General features: G+C 37.6%; 1 protein-coding gene across 3 annotated transcripts in view; it reads right to left on the reverse strand.

Annotated features, from left to right (window-relative positions):
* MYOM1 (myomesin 1) overlaps nucleotides 1-23,719 on the reverse strand; it is a 122,052-nt gene that overhangs the window by 80,731 nt on the left and 17,602 nt on the right. For all 3 annotated transcript variants that reach the window (XM_064481558.1, XM_031439130.2, XM_031439131.2), the window contains exons 2-5: nucleotides 20,221-20,545; nucleotides 8,248-8,385; nucleotides 2,746-2,995; nucleotides 2,113-2,270 (exon numbers count right to left, since the gene is read on the reverse strand). In XM_064481558.1, the coding sequence (XP_064337628.1) occupies nucleotides 2,113-2,270; nucleotides 2,746-2,995; nucleotides 8,248-8,385; nucleotides 20,221-20,519 (845 nt within the window). In that variant the 5' untranslated portion in view covers nucleotides 20,520-20,545. The remainder of the gene's footprint in view (nucleotides 1-2,112; nucleotides 2,271-2,745; nucleotides 2,996-8,247; nucleotides 8,386-20,220; nucleotides 20,546-23,719) is intronic.

Here is a 23,719-nt window from a genome sequence, read left to right on the forward strand (position 1 = left end):
CACTGAAGTAAGGTGAGCTATTTCCTTAGCAGTCCACGGGTTCTTTTGTTTTAATATGTACTTCTTGCTTGACTTGCTAAGTAACAGGACTTTCTGTGAAATGTTCTGACCCGTTCCTACTGGGAGAATTTCTGATAAAGAACGGAATTGCCTTCTCTAAGCACCAAAGCGGGTGCAGGAACTAGAAAAGCCTTGTTTCGGTAAACAATCGTCCCTGAGACAAATTTTGTCTCTGTACCTTTGTTTTTGATTAAAATGAGCCCCTCGGCCATAAAATTCACATATTAAGGAAATAAATATTTCAAACTCAAATGTGAAAGATTTGAGGGGTCAATCATACTTCTTCTCAGCCCCATTAGGGAGGACAACTGAAAATTGTATTTCTATGTTTTAATTTGACTGGAATTGAGCATTGACAGATTTGTCATCTGATATTTTTTCTGTGGAGTTGTTATCTTTTTTGTTTGTTTCTAAATCACTCCTTTTTTAGCCCAAGGAGTTTAATATCTGACAGAATTTGAGCTCAGCCTTTGTGACCTGTATCACTTTGGCATAGTAACAGCATCAGTGGTGCACAGCGTGTCTGTATTCTAGTTGCTGAATATTTAACAGAATAAATAAATGCTTAAGAAATTAATATCTATCTCTGAGATTACTTTGTATTCTTTGGAAAATCATCTTTACCTCTGATTTTTAAAAATCAGGAAAACAGAGATTGGATGCTTTGTAATAAATATATCTACTTAATAGCTCCAATTATTCACTTATTGGTAATACATTTAAATTCATGAAAGGTGAGGAATTTTTTAACTCAGCAAGTAATATTTCTTGGAGATAAAAATTTGTTATTCTTTATGAATTTCTATAGGAAAGCTTGGGTTTTTTCTGAGGTGGGAAGTAATCAGGTTTTTAGGAAATGCCCCTTTACTAGGCCAATTTGTGTAACTACAGTCAGAGAGAAAGGTGGGGCAAAGATAGGTTGATTTCTAACTTACTATAGTACACTTTTATACTTTAAAGCTTGTAAATTGATTTTTTAAACTACATTTTCATTGATATATGTTCCTACATTTCTCATCTTTGTTCACTATATATTATTTGCCTTGATAATAGAGAGCTGGCTTTGGTTTTCATTCTTTGGTTTTCAAACTCAAGAACCCTTAGAAGAGTTTACATACAAAAAAAATCATAAGTAAATCCAATATTATCGTAGGCAGATTGATATCATAGGTAAATTTGTTTTAAAAAACTCACCACCTGCTCCTTAAGAATAACCTTAGGTAACGCTTCATCTTCTCAGCTATCCACACTGTGCTAGCAAGGTACCCGAACAACAGGAGAAACGAGGAAGGAAGGAGGGGACAGGTGCTCTGCGGGTGACAATGTTGTTGCGTGTAGTATTATACTGTGACATAGGGTGCATTTACCACCACTCCTGAGGATAAGACAACAGCGTGCAAGATACCCCGTCAGAGGGTAGGATGGAAAACGTCTTTTTAAACTGGCCCTGCAATGCTCTTCAGACTTCTGCTCCCTGTGACAGACATTTATGACACATGACAGGAGAGTCTGGAGTTTACGGATCACAAAGTCACCAACGATTGCAAAAGGGTACATGAAGGAAGGAAAAAGGGCGTGCTTATTCTTTATGGAACAAAAATTTCTTCAGGCTCCATGCTGGTAACAGCGCCCATACAATCCTATCTTTTGTTTGGCTTTAGAAAACATATCAAGACCTCAGCTCACAGGAGGAGTAGAGGTGGAGCCCTCTGGGTTTCAATTACTTTTAAAAGGGCAGTATTGCTTCTCATCACAAAATGATACCAAATAAATATGCTGACTAAATTTTAACGCTTTATATAAGATGAAGACCCACTTGCATAAAAGGATTATAAAGTATCAGAATAAAGCACAATGGAGGCAGGACTGTTCTTTCCTCCCACACGTGAAATGTTCATCCCAGTATTATTCCTTCACTAATTAAAAAGTCTATACAGACTTGCAGATGCTGTCACTGACTCTTGCATCCTCACAATGCTGCATGTTTTCACGAGAGGTAAAATTAATGTGGAGTAGTCGATTCTATGAGAAGTTTTCATAAAGATAGCATACCACGTGAGGCGAGGTTCCGGCCAGCCGGCTACAGAGCAGTGTAATATGACGTTTTCTTTCTCCCAAACAGTGTGGGAACGAGGTTTAATGATAAATTCAGGAGCATGGAGAAGACTATCTTCATTCAACTTTTTATGATATGCCTCAGTTTCTTCTAACTGAAAAAAAAAATAACATTATGAAATCAAAGTAACATGTGCTATGAAAAATGAAACGTAGATATCAAAATGATCATTTTTCCATTTGGAGCCTGATTTTTGTATTCAGATCAAACACATTCCCCTCACTCCTTTAAAAAACAGACACATCACTTAATTTTTAACATTCTAAGCCTGACCAACATATTTTTCTTCCCTAAAGTGGATTTCTTAAGATTGCCCAAGGACTTTAATTTCTGTAGAACCTAAAATTTCATGGAATTTGAAACTATTAAATTTGTCTTTCTTTGACCTATACATTTTGATGTCTTTTTCCTTGTTTTCTTTAGCTTTGTGTCTCCACAAGATCACATATTTATTTAATTTGAAAGCAATTAATCTATGTCTACACACACACACACACACACACACACACACACACACAATGCTTCTGCATTTCTACTTTAGTAAGTTATATTAAATTATCTTTTCTTACTGTTTTCTTCAGTGACAGGTGTTCTGCCTTTTCTCGAATTGCAACTTTCCTCGACTTCTTCTCAACAGCTTCCTCCCGGTGAAGGGTGGACGTGGACTGTTTGGATACTGTGGACTGTTTGGCTGCCGTGGACTGTTTGGCTGCCGTGATTCCTTCCTCACTAGCAAGAAGATTCCTCTGGGCTATATAAGCAGCAGCTTCTTTAATTCTTTCTTCTTCTGTGTCTGTAATTCCACTGACGTGCACTTGGCTAAAATATAATAATAGCAAAATATATTATAGATATTGTGGATGGCAGTGATAAAACTGCCCAATCTTACTAAGTTCAAAGTATTAGATCTCAGACGTGCACCACACCCAAAGAAAAACCTGGTGATTGGGAGCTAACTCTTCACATATGGAAGTGATCTTCGCCTTACAAATAATGGCAACAACAATAATGAAACCTATCATGGCCCTGGTGCTTTGCCAAGTGCTTTTTATATACATTATCTCATTCCCCCACCCACAACAACCCTATGAAGTAAACTTTTCCTTTCTACTTTAGATATACGGTTGCAAGACACACAGAAGTTAGATAACTTGCCCAAGGTCACTTCTTTGATTTCTTTAGTGCATTTAAATACAACTTAATAACATTAAAGTCTATAATAAAAGATTAAGTTATGACTTCCCTCCAGAAAAGACGATATTGTAAAATGACAGACAGTTGTGTGGCTGTGATCCTGATTTATGACTATGTGCTTGCTTTGGATTCTGTAACTCAGGTGAGTAATGCACTGCCCAGAGCTGCTGCACACATAAATAAGTTCAAAATTATGTGAGATCTTTATGCCCACTGGAGTTCCTTTCTAAGATAATAAAGGTTATGTGTGTGTATGCATATTTAATATGACAATCTTCATTTGCACATAGTCCTGATGTAAAGAAATGATCAAACTCACAATTGAAGTGTTGATACTTGCAAAAGTGATTTGTTTTTCAGTATGGTACTGGCACAAAAACAGACACATAGATCAATGGAAAAGTATAGTAAGGTCAGAAATAAACCCACACATTTATGGTCTTTAATCCATGAACAAAAAGGCAAGACCACACAATGGAGAAAAGACAGCCTCTTCAAAAAGCGGTGCTGGGAAAACTGGGCAGCTACATGTAAAAGAATGAAATTAGAAGAACACTCTCTAACATCATATACAAAAATAAACTCAAAATAGATTAAAGCCCTAAATGTAAGATTATATACTAGAAAACTCATAGATGAAAACACAGAACACTCTTTGACATAAATCACAGCAATATTTTTGGATCTGCCTCCTAGAGAAATGGAAGTAAAAGCAAAAATAAACAAATAGGACTTAATTAAGCTTAAAAGCTTTTGCACAGCAAAGGAAACTATAAGTAAATGGAAAGACAACCTATGGAGTGGGAGAAAATATTTGCAAACAATACAACAAATACAAGGGATTAATTTCCAAAATATACAAACAGCTCATATAGCTTAATATCAAAAAACAAACAGCCCAATCAAAAAGTGGGCAGAAGACCTAAACAGACATTTCTCCAAAGAAGACATACAGATGGCCAACAGGCACATGAAAAGATGCTCAGTACTGCTAATTATCAGAGAGATGCAAATCAAAACTACAATGAGGTATCAACTCACACCAGCCAGAATGGTCATCATTAAAAAGTCTACAAATAATAAATGCTGGAGAGGGTGTGGAGAAAATGGAACCCTCCTACACTATTAGTGGGAATGTAAATTGATACAGACACTATGGAGAACAGTATGGAGGTTCTTTAAAAAACTAAAAATAGAGTTACTATATGATCCAGCAATCCCACTCCTGGGCATATATCCAGAGAAAATTCTAATTTGAAAAGACATATGCACCCAATGTTCACAGCAGCACTATTTACAACAGTCAAGACATGAATTAAGGGTCAACCAACAGATGAATGGATAAAGAAAATATAATATATATATATACAATGGAATACTACTCAGCTATAAAGAAGAATGAAATAATGCCATTTGTAGCAACATGGATGGATCTAGAGATTATCATATTAAGTGAAATAAGTCAGGCAGAGAAAGACAAATATCATATGATATCACTTACATGTGGAATCTTAAAAAAAAAGATACAAGTGAACTTATTTACAAACCAGAAAGACTCACAGACATAGAAAACAAACTTATGGCTACCAGAGGAGAAAGGGGGTGGGGAGGGATAAATTGGGAGTTCGAGATTTGCAGATACTAACTACTATACATAAAATAGATAAAAAATGAAGTCATACAGGGACCTTGTGCAGGGAACTATATTCAATATCTTATAATATCCTATAATGAAAAAAATATGAAAAGGAATATGTGTGTGTGTGTGTATATATATATATATATAACTGAATCACTGTGCTGTACACCAGAAATGAACACATTGTAAATTGCCTATATGTCAATTAAAAAAAAACAAGAAAAACAAAAGTGCTGTGCCTAATGTAGTAGTTTATGATAGAATTTATGCTGTGATTTAGTAATGTTGTGTAAAATATTTAAATTATTTTTAAACTCCATCAATACCTTTGTTGCCAATCCTACGAGATGTTTCAGTGAGGCAGTGTATTGACTACATTGAAGATTCTCTTGAAATTGAGTCTCTTGAGATCTCTTAAGGCAGAATTGTATATTTGCTTTTCTCAAAAGAATTTTAATTACTTCAAAATTTAAGCAAACATTGCCACTGTGTTTACAAGTTCCTGGCACCTGAATCTATGTAGTTTGCTGAGAAAAAGGTATCAACATTTGCCCAAGTTTGAAATTTCTCATAGAATATTACTAAAACATCTGGTAGACAAGAGTAGTCCACTTTGTGTCTTATTAAACTTAGTTAGTAATTTCTAATTTCTTTTTCCTTCCCTCTATCTCTCCAAATATTAATAAGAAGTTTCTACTAAAGAAGTCAGTAATACATCTGCTATAATTTAGAAAGAGGAGAAAAAGGAAGATGGAAGATTTTTAGCTTAGTGTAGTGTTCTGACATAATTACCTCTAATTTTTTTTTATTTGAATGAGATAGGAAGTGAATAAATTAATAAGTGAATACAAAATAAACCATCATGACAATCTGCTTGGAATTCTCTATAGAGGTTAATTTATAACATAAAGATTTGAAGTGAGGTTTATAATATGATTCCGTATATATAATAATAGATTATATTCAATGCTAGTCTGGCCCTGAGTTGAGACCACTCTACGTTGAGAACTTTAAGCTCACATTCCCTCTAACAGCGGACTAGTTGACATAACTCCAGAGGGCAGAATAGTCACTGTTTCCTTGCCTTTTCCATTTGCAAATAAACCTCAGGGTGGGTGGAGGTGGGAGGAAAATTGAATTATTTCACAGGTGAACTCAAGTAACTTAAAAAATATGTTTTTGACCAGGGACAGCAGGGATATTTGCTTTTAAGTAAATACAAGTGCATGTCAGTGATAACCCTGCTATAATCTGGATACAAGAGCAAAAAATGATGCTAACTGCTGACAAAAACACACTAGTGCAAATTAAAAACCTTCCCAACACTGTGTCTCTAATGATTTCAACTTAAAACCTGTTGCTGACACAGCGTGTATTATAAGAAGAGATTATAAGAAGTGGAATTTTCAACTGCCTTCCAGAAGAAATTGTATTTTCCAGAAATACATTGTTACTGCATTTGCCAATCCTAGGGGGACTATGAGCTTTTCCACTACCAGCCATATGACTTTCAGCAAGTCACTGAGCCTTGATTTCCTTGTCCAAAAATGGACATACTAATCTCTCTCCAGGGCTGTATGAAGGATTTAACAAGATAGTTTATACGATGCACCTAGGATGATTCCCAGCGAACAAATGTTCATTTCTGTCCCATCATTTTTGATTGTTAATACTGCCAACAGCATTATGGAGTGTTATTTTCATAGTAATAGACTATAGGAGATGGCTCCATATAAAAAATGAAGGAGACCCTGAAATAAAACCTAGAAGAAAATATGAAAACAAGTATATGTATGTATATGCATGACTGGGACATTGTGCTGTGCACCAGAAATTGATACATTGTAGCCGATGGTACTTCAATTAAAAAAAACCTAGAAGACAAATTTTTATTCACATTTTGTTTTGCACAGTACATTTTGTAAATTACCATTTCTTGAGTCTGGCCTGGAGGAGACAAAATGGTTTGGCGGGGAAAGGGCAGGGAGCAGACGGTGAGAGTGAGAAGCTTTTATTTGGTGCCCTCGCAGGTGGAGGAGGCATGCCATGGAGATTAATGCTAAGGTGATGTGATTTTTAAATGACTTTTAAAAAACACAGTGGGAAAAAAAGCAGAAAATAAAATATGTTACTCCTTTAACTTATCTATCTCCTAAAAGGAATATAAGCGTTATTAACCTAACTGTGGAGAGGCTGAGCCTGGGCAAACATACTTAACAAAATAAGCATGTTTCCCAGGAAAGTTTCACTTTAAAAAATCAGATGTTAAAAAACACACAAAGATATAATAACATAAAAAGCTAAAATCAGAATATTTTTTATCCCCTTACATTCCTAAATGGGCTCAGAACAATTATGAACTTAGCCTCTAAAACAATTCAGAAAGAAACCATCAGAAAGCAGTGGGAAGAAAAAACACAGGGGAACAGAAATAGGTCACCAAAAATCAGAACCGCATTACTGCCTACTGGTTTCCCTGACAGCACTTGCCCAGAGAGGACGACCTCATTCTGAATATCACTTCAGCTACGTGAATAATTCTCCATTCAAAGGAAAATAAACAGGGAAGACTCAGAAAGTTCCTGTTAGACTTTAATCTGGTGTCTTGGACAAGTTTCTTTTGCATATATTATCATTCAAAAAATATTTATATTATAAACACAAATTTGGCATTACACAGACTTGTGATAGAGTAATTATTTTGTTTGAAGTTTAGTTCAAAACAAATAGTAATCTATTTTACATTTAACAAATATAAGCCAGGCATTCAACTTAAGGTGCGATTCTTTTACTTTGTGTTATCTAAGATTTTTTTTTCCTTATGAGTCATAATTAAAACCACACTGGCAACCAATCTACCTAAAAAACCATCTGTTTTTTTTTTCACTTAGTTCACCCAATATTTTATCATTTTAACCTTTCTTTCTTCTCTATCTGAAGTGACCATATATAGCACCCAATCCCTAGCATCCAATATTCCTGTAAATTTCAACTAGGTACTTAATGAGGATTAAGTTCCTAATCACTCCGTTTTGTCATGTAGCCATTCCTATGTGATGGCAAAGATTTTCACAATGAACACATCTTCCTTAGTGCATAGTTCCAAGTTTCCTCAGCTTTTTCTCAGTAAGTATATAGTAAGTGCTCAATAAATGATAGCTGCTATTATTATTATTGCCTGACAACATTTACTTTCTACTTTCTAACAGTCAGAGCCAGGAAGAGAATTCGTACTCACCGTCCTGAGAAAATGGGCACCATGTAGTCACTTGGCAGATTTTCTTTCTCCTCTCCAGAGAGAAGGCTCTTCTTGGCTCTCTTTGTTTGGGGGCTCAACTTGGATGAATAACCTAACATCAGACTGGAATCTGTAAGTCTGGAGAAAAAAAAAACCAATGTTAATCAATAATAATAATAATAAATGCTTATAAAAGGAAGCTTTAAATTTAGGGAGATTTCACAGAATCCTAGATAGTTAATGTTATAATTATCTTTTATCTTTAGAACTCAAGTACAGTGAGAAAGACTTCACATGATGTACTTTAGATAGACACAAGAGAAAAAGAGGTCTATGATAATTTCATGGCTTCTTCCCTCCTTAAAGTTTCAAAAGAAAACAGTAGTACTTTTGTAATAGCTTCAAATGCCCTTTGCTGTTAAGTTAATGTTGGAAATTTAGGTAGTCTGTATAAATGGTTTGGATACATGTGCATCCAAATTCCTTCCAGGGATTGATAAAAATGCAAATTTTCTGGATAGGGAGTGCTGGCGATTCTGATACAGGGCCTCTAGGTTCAACTTTGAGGTCTTTATGTAGTGTAGACAAACTCCATTTGAAAAAACACTGGGTTCATCAAACAATAGAGTTAATATATTTTATGTATACAGTGTCAAGTGATTCAGAAAATGGCAGGGCATGATAAAGAACCCTTTGTTAGTTTTTTTGTACACAAAAGTCCACCTGTGCACACTGGTGCAAATGTATACCTGGAGGTACTTAGTGTTCTAATAAACCAAAAAGTGTGTTAGCAGAGTGGAAAACATGAGAGCGGAGATTGCACCTAGAGAAAAGAATTGAAATTAAAAGTACAATCTTAATCCATATAGCTCTTGAATGGAGTGAAATGCATTTTCATTCAAACACATACAATTTGGCATAAATTTCAGGAGTTCATGGGCTGTCTGTAGTGAATCTGTAGACTCAGGTTAAAAGTCCCCGGTCTACATTGTAATGAAGATATCATAATAGGAAGTTGTACAGGAACTCTCTCTACTCCTTGTAATTTCCTAGACCTGAACTGATTCTAAATTTAAAAGTTAATATTAAAAAGGCCCCTGATGTAGAGAAAATTTGACGAGAAAGTGAAGCATGTGAGTGGTGTGGCATGGAAAAAACAAGCTGCCCAGTTAAAACAGAAAAACCTTCCAAAGCACCCAAATCTTGACCATTTCCCAATCTTTAGAACACATTAGGAAAAGCAAAGAGATTACTCAAATCAAGGGAAGACAGGCCAAACATATACATAGTATAAAATGGATACATAATTATGCAAATAAACCTATCCTCTGCTAAGCAAGCAGCACGGAGCTGTAGCGCTTCTAGGAAGTACAGAGGGTGCAGTGGTTCCGGGCCTGGGGGTGCAGGGTGCGCTACTACTGCCTTTAATCCCCGGGCCGCGTGGTAGCGCAGAAATGGCCAACCTCTCCCACCCCCACTAGCCGCCCCCTCCCCCAGGGTGAATATCTAGCTCTTATTCTATGATCAGCAATAAAACTAAAGGTTAGAACCTTGAATTCAAGCTTGTGGATTGGTTACCAATTGGAAGGCTTAGTGAAATTTGTTCCTGGCGCTGCTCCAGGCAGCAGCAAAATGACTGAATTCTATACTCCCAGCAGGTTACAGAGTACATGCTGTGCTTATACAGGTCTAAATTTAAAGTGGTATTTCCCTTCAGCCCTGTAATTCCATTATCATACAAAAAAATAATTTTATGGCGTTTAATGAGAGATTCCTTTTTTTCTATTTATAAAACATTTGTATTTTCTAACTTTTCTCTTGTTTTTCTGTTTTTGATCTTTTTATTCATTCCATCATATTCTCATGAGCTCATATTTTTAATGTTTATTTACATCAAACAGCTATAATTTGCTGTTATTTTTCTTGTGTTGTTGTTCCTTTTTCCTGTCATTTTCCCTTTAAGATAAATCTTTAAAATGATGATTTTATTAAACAGAATGTGCCAGAATGTAATTATTCCATTCTTATGGGTAAATCACAGTGGATGGTTTTTAATAGTTGAATTTTATGGTAAAGATTCATGGAACTATTATCAGTTTTCATAGCATATTTCATTTGGAACAAAAGAATTCATAAAAAGTATTATGATTTTATGATTATATAGTATCATTTAGAAAATCCAAAGTATTTAGAAAATATCAAATCTTTGCTGTGCTCTCTAAAGTTTCTTCAAGCTCTTGAATCCTAATTAAAAAAGAGTGTGTGAAGGATTAGCTGTTAACCTAATGGATTATTTAATAATGTTAAGTCATTTATCGAAGCTAGCAAACACAACTAAATCAGAAAAACAAAGTTTTAAGGAACTGACTACAAAATACTCAGTGTAACTAATTATCTGAAGAAAAGTCATCAATAATCTATTTTGCTATGACCCATGAACGTGGAAGTCTAACATCTTACTCTATTGAATTTTAAAGTCGAATAATGTTTTTAGAGAAGTTCAATAGGATATGTAAAATTTAAATTTCTTTTTTAAAATTTAAATATCTCAGAACCTATATCAAAGAGCAAAATAAGGGTTTGCTAACCTCTTGGGCTTTTAGTTGTAACTAAATTTTGAAAATAATCCTCTGCCTCAGAAGTCAGTTTCTGAGTTGGACGCTTAACTTGATGTGTATGAGTCAATGTGGGTCTTTTAACTACTAAAACTATACTTAGTGTTCTCTAAGGCTTAAATCTTGAATCTCTCTGAATTTTAATTCATGAAGGTAATGAAATTAAGCCATAGGAAAGTACTGATATGAGTGTGCATGTATGAACTCATGCGTCTGTAACTGTGTCTACATCTATTTGTACTCTGCTACTAATTGTGATATGTCTTCTGTTAGTACACCTAAAGTCAGCAGAATTTAGAGAAAGTTCATGGTGTGTATGACATCATCACATCTATGACCAACAGCACCAGAGAGAACGGATGAGGCTCAGGTACAGAAAGCTCTCTCTGGAAATACTCCAGGGACTCAGAAATAGAGGTGCAATCTAATGCAAATACTGAACAACAACAACAACATAACCTTCTGCTCTTACAACTTCATCATTATTCTTGACAGGAAAAGCAAGAACAAAACACAGAATCACGGAGCTGGAAGAGATGTTAGGGATATTTACACCACGCTGTTCATTCTATGGATGAGAAAGACCTAGAACATCTCTGTAATTTGCCCATGTTCACGCAGCAAGTTGGCAGGGAAACCAGGACTAGCACGCACCTACGTTAGTGTTCTTTCCACTACACCAGTGGTCTCCAACTTTTGTGACTGAGTCCTCTCGATCCAAAAATATTGGGGGTGTGCCACCTAATATATGTTTATTTATAAATTCTATGCATATACTGCCATATGATTATTTTCACTTTATAAAATATTCAATCAACAGACAAATTTTAAGGGCCAAATTTGATTTTTTTTTTTTAAATATAAAAGTGCTAATAGTTCTTCCTACACTTCCATGGTTTGCCTTCATGGACTCCCCACCTTGGAGACCACCCCGTGTCACGCTGCCTTTGATGACTCTGAATGTATTCGCATCAATTGAGGTTATGAAATAATCACAGTCCAATTAAAAATAAAGCATTTAAAAGCTCATTAAAATTTACATAAAGTAAAATGCTAGTTCTTTAAAGTTATGTTTACGACCATCACATAATTTGGGGAAACTGTCCTAGTTCCCCAGGATAAGTAATTTTATTCATACTTATGTTAAGTATGGTTCTACTTACTTTCTGAAAAAGTTATGACAACCTATCAGCATGTTTCAGAAAAAAATGATGGGCTGTAAGCATTATCTTCTGCTGACTCTGCTCCAAAACCCAGAATCACCATGTCAACATGCTCGCGGTTACACTGCATTATTGGTTTCCCTCCCTGTCTTTCCCACTGCCTATGACTACTCAAGGAGAGGGATGGCTTAAGTTACCTGTGCATCCTCAGCACTGTGTGCAGTGCCTGACAGTGTTCAACAAATGTTTATTGAATGAAGTGAGGTCAAGATTCATCCCCCTGTAATCATGCTGCATCTTAGTGATTCTCAACCCTGGCTCCACATCAGAATCAGCTGAGGAGCTAGTAAAAATGACCCATGCAGAGGTGGGACGTGTAGTATGGTGGAGTGGCAAGTTTAGCAGTTCCTCTCCCAAAACAGTAATGATAAATCTGGATGCAACTGTCAAAACCAACCCATTCAGGGCTCTGAAAATCAACCAAAGGCACACACTACACTGAGAAATCGTCATTCACAAAAAGATACTGAACTTCCGGTATGAATAGTGGGAGTTTGTGTGACATTGTTGCCTAGTCTTCTCCCACCCCCCAACTCAATCCATAAGGCAGTTCTACCAAGGTGGGGAAAGGTGGGAAATCCTAATGTTCACGCCAGAGAGGGCTGACTCGATTTGGAGCAGAGCATGATAAAGACCCACAATCAGCAGCACTGTGAGTAACATGAGCCATCTGTGTGGCAGACAAACAAGGGAAGACCAGCAGCTCAGTTAGCCTCAGGATGCAATCATGGCTGGAGCAAGCAGCAAACTGGCAGATCAGTCAGAAATTTAACAGGAAGATTTGAAAAATAAGACCATCATAGGAGGCCTTCATAAGCTTTCCAAGCATCTGAATAGAAAAAACTTGAGAGGGTTCAAGTTATCCACACATCACTGGCTGACTCTAAGCCTGTGACATGTGCAGAGGAAAGACAAGAGAGTCTAGAGGTAAGCAAATCCAGGCACACACACTTTAAATGAACTTTAACTGTGCTCCCCAACTCACACACAGATCTATTGCCAGAGGATGGAAGCTTTCCTCTCTTGAGATGTTTGAACACAAGGTCTTACCATTCATTCACTGGCCATTAATCTATGCAAACACAGTGTGATCCCTATGAATTGAGGCTTTAAAATGGGAACTTTTTTTTTTTTAAACTGAGCAGTGACATCAGCTGTAACACAGTGCTGGATAAATGGATTCTATAAATTTGTTTAGGCAAGTAATTAAACAAAAACAAAACACAGTAACAACACATTTAGGGAAAAATTCAGAATTACTACAATATATTATCTAATATGTCCCATTTTCAACCACATCAAAAATTATGAGACATGACAAGAAATAAGAAAATGTGTACCTAAATATAGGAATTATCCAATCTAAAAAACAAAAAGACTGAAGAAAAAATTTTAAAGCCTGGGAGATCTGGCAGACGACATCAAACATACCAACATGCAAGTAGTGGTAGTACTGGAAAGAGGAGAGAGAGAAGGGCAGGAAAGTGTATTTGGAGAAATAATGACCTAAAACTCCCAAATTTGATGAAAAATATTAATCTACAGATCCAAGAAGCTCCACAAACCCAAATATGATACTCATGAAGAGATACACATACAGATATATCATATATAGTCAAACTATTGAAAGTCAAAGCCAGAGAGAAAACTTGAAAGTAGCAGGAATAAAATGATTCATCTCCTATAGGGAAACAATGTATTAATGGCTGATTGATTTTTGATAAAGGTGCTAAGGAATTTAAGGGGGGAAAGGATAGTCTTTTCAACAAATGGTGCTGTGACAACTGTATATCCATATGTGAAGGAATGAATTTACAACTTTACTCAATATTGCATATGAAAAATTAATTCAAAATGGATATTTCTAAATGTAAAAGCTAAAATTATAAAACTCCTAGAAAAGATAAGAGAAATTCTTTATGATGTTGAGTTGGCCAAAGAGTTCTTAGATATAACAGCAAAAGCATGATTTAAAAAAGAAAAAGTGATGAACTGAACTTTATCAAAAGTAAAAGTTCTGGTCTTTGAAGTATACTGTTAAAAGAATGAACAGACAAGGCATAGAATAAGAAGAAATATTTGCAAGTATATATCTAATAAAGGAACTGAATATAAAATATTTAAAAATTCTGACAACTCAACAATGAGCAGAAAAAAAATCCAATTAAAAAATGGGCAAAAAATGTAAACAGGCATTTCACCAAAGAAGATATACAAATGGTACAACTTTAATTTGTCAATTATACCTCAATAAAGCTGGCAGAAAAAGGTTTAAAAAAGGATATACAAATGGCTCCTAAACACAAAAGGATGGTCAACATCATTGGCCACTAGGTAAGTGCAATTTAAAACCACAATGAGAGCCCACTACACACCCACAAGAATGGCTATAATAAATAAAACAGAAAATAACTAATGTGGATAAGCTAGAATCCTTATACATGAAGTATGTGAATGTAAAATGGTACAGCCACTTTGGAAAAGAGTTGAGTAGTCTCCTATAACACTAAGCATACACTTAGCACAATATTCGGCTGATATTTTAGAAGGAGCAGGAGAAGGTTGACTTCAAATATTGAATAATAGCCTTTTGGACTGTATTGCATGTTAGAGTACCACTGAAATTTTCACAGGTTTATTTTTAACTTTCTATAATAATTTCATTTTTTCAACAGAAAACTTATACTGTATCCACTATGTGCAAAATTGTGTTTGACACTGGAGCGGGAGGGAGATAGGAAGATAAATTAGATAAATTAAAGACCCTTGTTTTCTGAGAGCTTTACCATCTGGTAGGGGAGTAAATGCTACCAGGCCTGACATGTTGTATCATGTCAATCACAGAAGAAAGGATGGAAGAACAGAAGGAAGGCAGGCAAATAAGCAGAAAAACTAGAGAAACGAAAGTTGAATTCACAAGCATGGAGATAATTTCTGTCTAGGGTTATCAGGGAATCCTTCATGGAAGAGCTGGACATTGAAAGATGTCACAGGATGACACAGTGGTGCGTACAAAAGCTTAATAATAGAACTCTACTTCCATGGCTGACTTATCTATGAGCTGCCATTAGGCTTTACAGAGTGGCCACAAAAGAGCTGAACTCATCTTCATTTTTCTAACAATTCTCCTTTAAAACTGCATCTTCCTGTGTGTTTACAACCTAGCACTGTTGAATATAAATAAAATGCTCAGCTGTTTCCCAGAAGGAAGGAAAAGGCAGTGGTTTTACTGACCTATCGGTCAACATCTAGAAAACTGACCTTCTTGGCTGTCTGTGGTCATTTTGTCAGCTGCTCCTCCTCAGAGAGGAGAAGTTCCATCTCAGAACCCTCTGGAGGATCAGGAATAAGTGCTTGGAGTTTGCAGTCTTATTTCTCATTTCTACTTTCCTATTAGTGCAATTTCTCCCTGTTGCAAAGCTTGAAAGACCACACTTTCCCTGGGCTTTTGTGAGAGGTTATACTGGATGTACAGCCGCTTTGTTCTACCTCCTCCTTTGATATGGGTATCATGTCAGCCTCAACATTTCTGCTGACCTTGTGATCGTCCTGTTTCTCAATTTGAACAGTTAAACGGAAGTTTCAGGAGAACATCAAAGATAGTAGATAAGTAGGAGGATTTAAGTCCTTTTTTTGCCAACACACTTTCCAGAAAAAACTTCTTAAATGATACAAACATGAATTTAGTTTGATCAACATCACACTTGAAATTTACTGACACATAGTGTCATAATAAATAACTATCCTTTACTCTTTCTTTCTTTCTTTGCATTATTTACCTTACATACAGGATACCTCATGATAGTATCAGGAAGTGTCTTATATAGTCTAAGTCTGTGGACTGAAAATTGTCCAGGCTTGGTAAAAGAATTATTAACTTATTTACAAGGCAGTCCAGAAACCCACATCCCACCCCGTTCTGAGGACGGTCATTAGGGTTGACCGGATGGTGAATGTGAGTTACCTTCCTCTTATGAGGTGCTCCTGCTTTCTGCCTTTTCATCTGGAAAGGCTGCTGCAGAAAAGGCCAAGCCTGTAGCAATGGTTCCCATGGGCTTATAGAGCTCAGAGACCTCTGCGGGGAAGCTCCGTTACACCCCCCGCCCGGCCAGCCATGGACAGAGCTAATATTTCACCACTGAGCGCAGTGGGGAACTGCACAGCCCTTCCTCCACCTCTGGCTACTCATTCTATTCCTACCCTATATACTCCTGCTCCAGGAGAAGGGGGAAAAAAAAGGAAACATAATTCAAATGATGTTTCAAGAAAAATCCCGCAGTCACGTGGTCAAGGGGAGTTAGCTGACCATACCCCGCACTGGGTACTTGTGGAAAGGGTGGGGGACTTGGGGTAGGATGAGGGTTACAGTCACTATTCCACCACTCCTTAGGGTGAGGAAGAAAAGTCATTTAATCTCTTTGATCTCTAATTCTCTCATTTTTAGAATGAGGATGTAATTTCTACTTCTTAGAGTTATTGTAAAGTGGTATAGAGAATGTTGTGCTGAATTACATCATATGGGCTGAACTGTAGTCTGTTTAGACTCAGACAATCAAGTGTCTACCATTACCAAGGAGGGCTGAGGGACAGCTCTAAGTCCCTCCACCACCCAAGAACGGTGCTGTGTTGATCTCTGGTTTTTGGAAGTTATTCATTTCTACCTACCAAGTACCATAAAATATTTCTTTTATTACTCCCAGCTTAATGTGTGATTCAGCTTATTCAAAAGAAAAGATGGTACCCTGATTTCCATAAGACCACATTCCCTGTAAACATCTGCCGTATTTCATCCTAACTCCTTATAATTAGAAAAGGATCCTCAGGTCACACCCTGGGCTGTCTGTTTTTTACATGTAGACTTTCTAGCGCAGTTGTTCTGACCTTTGCTGAATCTCAGAGCTCTCTGAGAATCTGATGAAAGCTAGGGTCCTTCGCAACAAAAAAACTTCTCACCTGCACCTAATTTTGCACATAATTTCAAATCAATCAAGACTTTGTTGAAACCTATTCATGGATAGTTGTTAAGAACCCTTGCCTCATGGTTGCAAAGTGGTCATGAGCACCATTTATCCTTTAATCCCTGACAGTATTTGCAAATTACTAGCATAAAACAATAATCTTGTATCATTTTGTTTTCCTGAATTACTTTCTTTAATTTAGGGGCTTTTCCCCCCATTGTGACTAAGAATAAAGGCATTTAGAATAAGCCTTTCAGAATTTATTTTATAACCCTTGGCTCAGAGTGCAATTGGTAACCGATCTGAGCTAAAACCACACTGACGCTCAACAAGACATTGTTTTTAAGACTAACTGAGGTCAGCCAAGCCCTGAGCACATATAAATCTCCATAGTTTCCACTTTACTACTGGGCATCTAACTACAAAGCAGAGGCTAAAATAGATCAAGCTGAGTGTTTACATACACTCCACAGAATTGCATTCCCAACATTACATGAATTTTAATCAACAACACTCTTCATGACCCAAAGAGAGATATTCCATTTAGCAAGGAAAAGCTGCTCCATTTTGAGAAAGAAAAAAAAACCTGGAGGAATTATAAAGATTTTGAAACGTTCAAAGAATATTATCTGCACCTGTCAGCTCTATGTCTAAAAAAAGAAAAACTAAAATACCCCTGGGATTAGGTTAGCTTTCTTTTCTTTTACATCGCGTGACACAAAGGAAAAAACACTGGCATTTTCTTCCCTCTCTTGTTTCTAGGTCAACATTCCTACTAAGAAGTGGAGTTGTTCAAACACAGCAAACCGTTAATAAATGCCTACCCACCTACATAAATATTTCTATAGCAAGAAGGAACAAGATGTGAGGCTGAACATAGAAAAATAATAACAGTTTCACTTCCTCTAGAAAGTTTATTATCTGAGGCTCTTTCTGGCTAAAATGTCTAAGTCTTCCAAAAATAATACAGAGCAAGTTTTTCCCGAATAAAATATAAATATGCTGAAGGGTTCAATTACTAATATTTGATATAAGATATCAGATTGTGAATAAATATGAATACTGCACATGGTTAAAAGAAGAATTTGTATAAAACTAAAATAATTTTAACATAAAACTTAGCAAAGAAGCAAAGATGCCTTTAAAATACAAATTCATGAATCTCTATAGATTCTATACCTTTGGGGGAATGAAATAAGTACACAAGGAGTTACAAACAACTGTATAGTAATAAAAATACCCATTTTCTATAGACTCAGCACAGACAGACAAGGAAAATGGATATTTAAAAGGTAAATCCTCTTTATTACAAGACAGATGCTTTCCTAAATGAAGTTCTTAAACATATCTATGGAACATTTTTCAGGAGAACGAAATGAGACTATCACGTACGCAGGGTGCTAATTCCACCCGACTTTCCTTTGGAAGGCAGGTCATTTGAAACATGTGCTAAAAGAAGTGGGTTCACCTCTTCAGGGACAGTATTTCCATATCTGCAGCCAATTTGAATATCCCATGGCACACATGGCCCATGAAAGTGAAATTGCAAAACGACCCCATTCCATTTTAAGTGGAATTTCAGGGTGTTGCCATCATGCATTCCAGGTAAACCCTCGCGATTTCTGGCTCTGTTACTGAGTATGCAGACGCTCCCAGGAGGTCACTGTCAGTGCCCAAGAATCACAGCCTTGGATCAGGTGCCGCTCAAACCCCACAAGGATTCAGGAATTTCTACCTTCAGACACTGTCGTCACTTCTATCCATACAAGCCACTGCATTATTTCCTCAATAACTGTTTTTAATTCCCAGAAACAAACACCTTCTCGAGTTGCCCTGACAGATATTTTGTGGACTCAAATTCTGTAAGAAGTAAAATTATATATGTTTATAACAAACAATGCAACCTACGCCAGATGGAGAAGATCTGAGGAGCAGGTGGTTACTGACCACAGTGCCCAGGAATTTTTACGTTTAGAAGTTCAGCAAATCTTTCTGTGGACTATAGATAGATTTTTAAATAAAATCACATGAATTTTGCCAAGTGTTTCTTAATCCCCGTGGCATGTTTCACTCTAGATGTTGAGAAGATAAAAACTAGTTTGTACTGAGAAAATAACTATCTGCCCAGAATTCATCAGGCTGGAACAACAGACACAGAGAAGCCAACTGCGAAGTTCACAGGCAACGTTTCTCCCAGGGACACTGCTGCAGTAGAGGGTTGTGAAAACCTCCTCCTCTGAGCAACTGTAGACTCACCGAGAAGCTCTCTTCTCTAATATCAAAGACTATCAGTACGTTCGCTGTTTGAAATTTTACCAGTAAGAAGGAGACATTGCCTTCTTGCTTGGAGGCCCTCAGCTGCTGTTGACACAGGGAAGAAGCCTCAGTTCCCAGCCCAGGTGCTGAGCTCCACGTAAGAGGTTTCCAGACACAACCATCCTCATTTATCTCAACTTGACTGTTTCCAAAGAAACAGAACACTGCGTCCACTTTTTAGACCAGACCTGCATCTAAACTCTACTCTTCCTAGAATCCTGCTGCAACTCTCTCTTTCCTTCTGGTGTGTGGTCTCTCCCATTGCAATGGGTAAATCTAATTTTGTCGGAATACAGGTTTGTTCCTGATATTCTTAGGCTGTCTGAGACAGGGTCATATTTTTATGAAATGCTCCACCTAAAGAAAATATTTGCTGCTTGAATAATAGCTTGGAATTTTAATATTGGCTTTCAGATATCAAAAGAATAAAATACATCTCTGCTGTAGTTTGGGCTCCTGTGGTCTGTGAATTTTAAATTCTACACTGGCTTCACAACTGAGTCAAAACATTCTGAGGGCCAAGAAACCTTCTGTGGGTGTTGAAATGATACTTCCTTGCTCTGCTGCTGCTGAATGTTGAACACAACCTGTGGCAAAACTTCTCTGCTTCTAGCAATATCACAGTTGGCAATTCAAGCAAGACACCCCAAGGTGGCTGTGAAGCTCTTTGTGACACTCAGAGGAGGGAGGGAAAGGGAAATAGGAAGACCGAAGTCCCAGGCCTCCCAAACATGTGGCCTGGCTCCACACCTGGTTGAAATGTAGGGCTGCTAGATTTAAGAAGAAAGGAAAACGTGACATGGGAGGGCTGTTGAGAGAAGGCACCTTTGCCCTGAAGTTAGGAGACTGCTTTGGACATACCCGTGGGAGTAGCCATAATCGTAGGCTGAGGCCGCCTTCTGACTGACTGCGGACGAATGGGCGAACTCGGTGGCCCGGGAGGCCTGCTGCTGGTAGGAGGAGGTGGACGCCTGGCTGAAGGCCTGGGACTCCTGGCGGTGGGCAGCGGAGGAGCGGCTGCTGTAGGCGGCGGAGCCGTGGGTGTAGATGGCGGAGCTTTTCTTCTCCTGCTGGTACTGGCTCATGGCGGTGCGAAGGTCCCTGTTGCGGTAGCTGAGATCATAGTGCTGGTGCAATCTCTGATAAAATGGCAGAGACATCGTGTGCCCCCAGGGAATCAGGCAGCCTACAAGAGAGCAACAATTTTCCAGTGAACAAATCCTAGAGAAGAAGTCATCTAAACCAATGTGTAAAAATTAATACTCGTATCTCTCCCAGCGAGTAAGTGGAAAAAGATGTAATGTTAGCTTAGGTGGTTACTCAGTAAACTCCCTGCTTCACAGCCCAGATGTACCCCTTCCTGTCACTGTGCCTTTAAAAAAGATATCCAGGAGGTCTCATAAGTTTGCCCAACTGTGCGTTTCCCTCAGACCTTTCATAGTATATATTTCTAATTTTCTGGTGTTTCATTCTGACAGAGGCTTCATCTGAGAGAGTGTGTAATGATGGAGGGTCTGTGTCCAGCCAATGTGGTTTTCATTCAACAAATAATTACTGGGCCTGGTACTATGGCAGCACAGGAAATACAGTGATGAACAAACCAAACAAAATCACTGCTCTGATAACCTTCTATAGAACCTTATATTCTATTACAGGAGATAGACAAATAGAGAAAATAAGTAAAGTATATATTAGAGCTTGCTAAATGCTATGGAGAAAAATAAAGCAGGAAAACGGGATGCGATGCATCATCAGGGATGCCTTCTGAGCATGAAAGTGACATCTGAGCATAAGAATATCTGGGGAGAAGTGTTCTGGCTGGAAGACCATTGCAAAGGCACTGGGGCGGGGCACCCGCATACAAAGAGGAAATTAGGACACAACTATGTACCTATACAGAGGGAAGACTGTGTGAAGACACAAAAAGATGACCATCTACAAGCAAAGGAGAGAGGCCTCAGAAAAACCAACCCAACTGACACCTGGATCTCAGATTTCCAGCCTCTAGAATTGCGAGAAGACAAATTTCTGCTGTTTCAGCCAGCCAGGCGATGGGACTTTGTTACGGCAGCCCTAGCAAATTAACATAAAGGCCACTGCGTAGTCTGGGCCAGAGAGCATAGTGGTAGCGATGGAAGTGTGAGAAGTGATTAGACTCTGCGTGTTTTGCAGGTAGAACCAACAGCATTCGCTGCAAGTTCTGGATTAGGGTGTGAAGGAAAGAGAGGGGTGAGAGACGACTCCAAGGATACCGCCTGAGTAATCGAAAGACTGACGTTGCTACTAACTGAGTGGGAGTGGAAGAAATCAGCACTGGCGGAGGGAAGAGCAGGAGACTGGTCTGGACACTCTGCTTAAGACAGATACCTGCTGGACATCCAAGTGGGGCTGATAAGTGGGAAACTGGACGTGTGACCCTGGAATACAGGGTAAAAGTCCAGGATGGAGACCTACATTTAGGACTCACCAGCATACGGATGGAATTCAAAGCCCCCCCCACCAAAAGAAAAAAAAAAAGATGAAAATGAAATTTGCAGGACTGAGCCCTGGAGGAGGCCTGCATTGTCACATAACAAGCTCCCTCAGATCTCACAAACACTTCAAAAAGGTCTTGTGTCAAACCAGAAAAATTATTTGCTCCCCATTAAGAATATCAAAGATCCTGGTCTTCCTACATAAAGAAGCAAGAAAGTCAGTCATTGGTGTAGCAGTTCGCATTGTGAACTGGAGCTACCAGTTCTACTAAAAGTCAAAGTAGGTCTGCCCAGCACGGGGAGGGGAGACTCCATGTTGCACTCTTTCTTAAATAATCTGCCCACTGACAGAAGCCTACACTGGATGAACTAATAGTTTTATCGAAGCCTCTGCTTCCATGTTTAATATTTTTGTGCATGTTCTAAAATGTTACTTTTAAATTTTACAAATAAAATTAGTTGTATTCATTTTTCCCAAATATATTTTTTTTAAAGTTCTAAGTGAGGAATGAATGATTCTAAAGTTGCCATACTTTTTGTCAAGTTTATGTCTACCGCTTATTTAAGGTAAAAAATCAGCATGCTTTCCCTAGAGAAGGAAATTCAGCAAACTTCACTCCAGAAATATTTATCTTAGAGCTCATGGAAGCTATCAGTCTATGTGGCATTTCCTAAGAGGAAAACAATAGCTACCGGCAAGCAACTTCGCTTCAACCCTTAAATAGATTGCTATTTTCTGTTCTAAAATATACAGATAATTATTAGGTGTAATGAACAATTACTAGGTAAATTTTGATAAAACAAAACGGTCGAATATGTTAACATAGCACTATATAATATCAGGCTGCTATAAAGGTATGTTTCTGTAATGATACATACTACATTGCAACATGGTAAATGTTATTTGAATGATGTCCAAATAAATAGTGATTGACTTTCCTATTTATTATAAGCTAAACTCAGAATCCAAATAACTTGAAATGCTATTATTTTCACAAATCTTTAAATGTCTTGCCCCAATTCTATTGTCCACTCTCTTTATTTCTATTTTCCCCCAAGATATTTATTTTTTAATAATACTTAATATTGCAAGCACATAGATATTGTATTGCAAGTAAACAGGCTATGGCTTTACATCAACAGAGCTGACTGTCTGAGCTTTGACCTCTGGAATGAAGGTACAACTACCTTCTCTTCATCAAATGAGCAAGGATTACCCCAGACACACGGAAGCTTGAGTGTGTTGGGAGGAAAGATGGTTTGGTTGTCTTCTATTCCCTTAAGACATGTGTTTTCTTCCTGGAAATAATTTGGGAATTTACGAAGGAATAGTAACTCCATGGCTGTAATTGTGATATGATACTTTAATACAGGCATTAGAGGCCAAAAGCTGATAAAACTTCTTCACAGAAAACATTCATTTTAGGATCATTCTGTGGGGTCTATGTTGCCTCTGACACATTGCTTAGCCACTTGCAGATTAGGACTATCACCACGCCAGTCATCTTACCTTTACCCACATGGCATCGTCAGAGCAAAATCACTGACCTGGAAACTAGTGACTTCAGAGTTAATTCATCTCCTTTTGATCTAATGTATAATCAGGAAGTATTGTAGGCTAATGGAGGGTAGAAAACACAGGATTTTCTGTTTCCTCACCCATTCCAGATTTCAACCAAACCTGTGAACTGTAACTTGGGAAGAGCACTTGATTCACACTAGACAGCTATTTTCTCCTTATAGCTCCAGGAATAGTAGCTTAATTTTAAAAGAATCTACTGATCTGAGAGAAGAGCTTTGCCAGCACAAACTGGCATCCTGCCACTCGCTTTCCTTCCCAGGACCTCCACTTTCCTATTTCTCTGCTATTCTGACGTCTCTTTGAG

The sequence above is a fragment of the Camelus dromedarius genome, chromosome 32, assembly GCF_036321535.1.
Source record: "Camelus dromedarius isolate mCamDro1 chromosome 32, mCamDro1.pat, whole genome shotgun sequence".
In the NCBI taxonomy this organism is placed as follows: Eukaryota; Metazoa; Chordata; class Mammalia; order Artiodactyla; family Camelidae; genus Camelus; species Camelus dromedarius.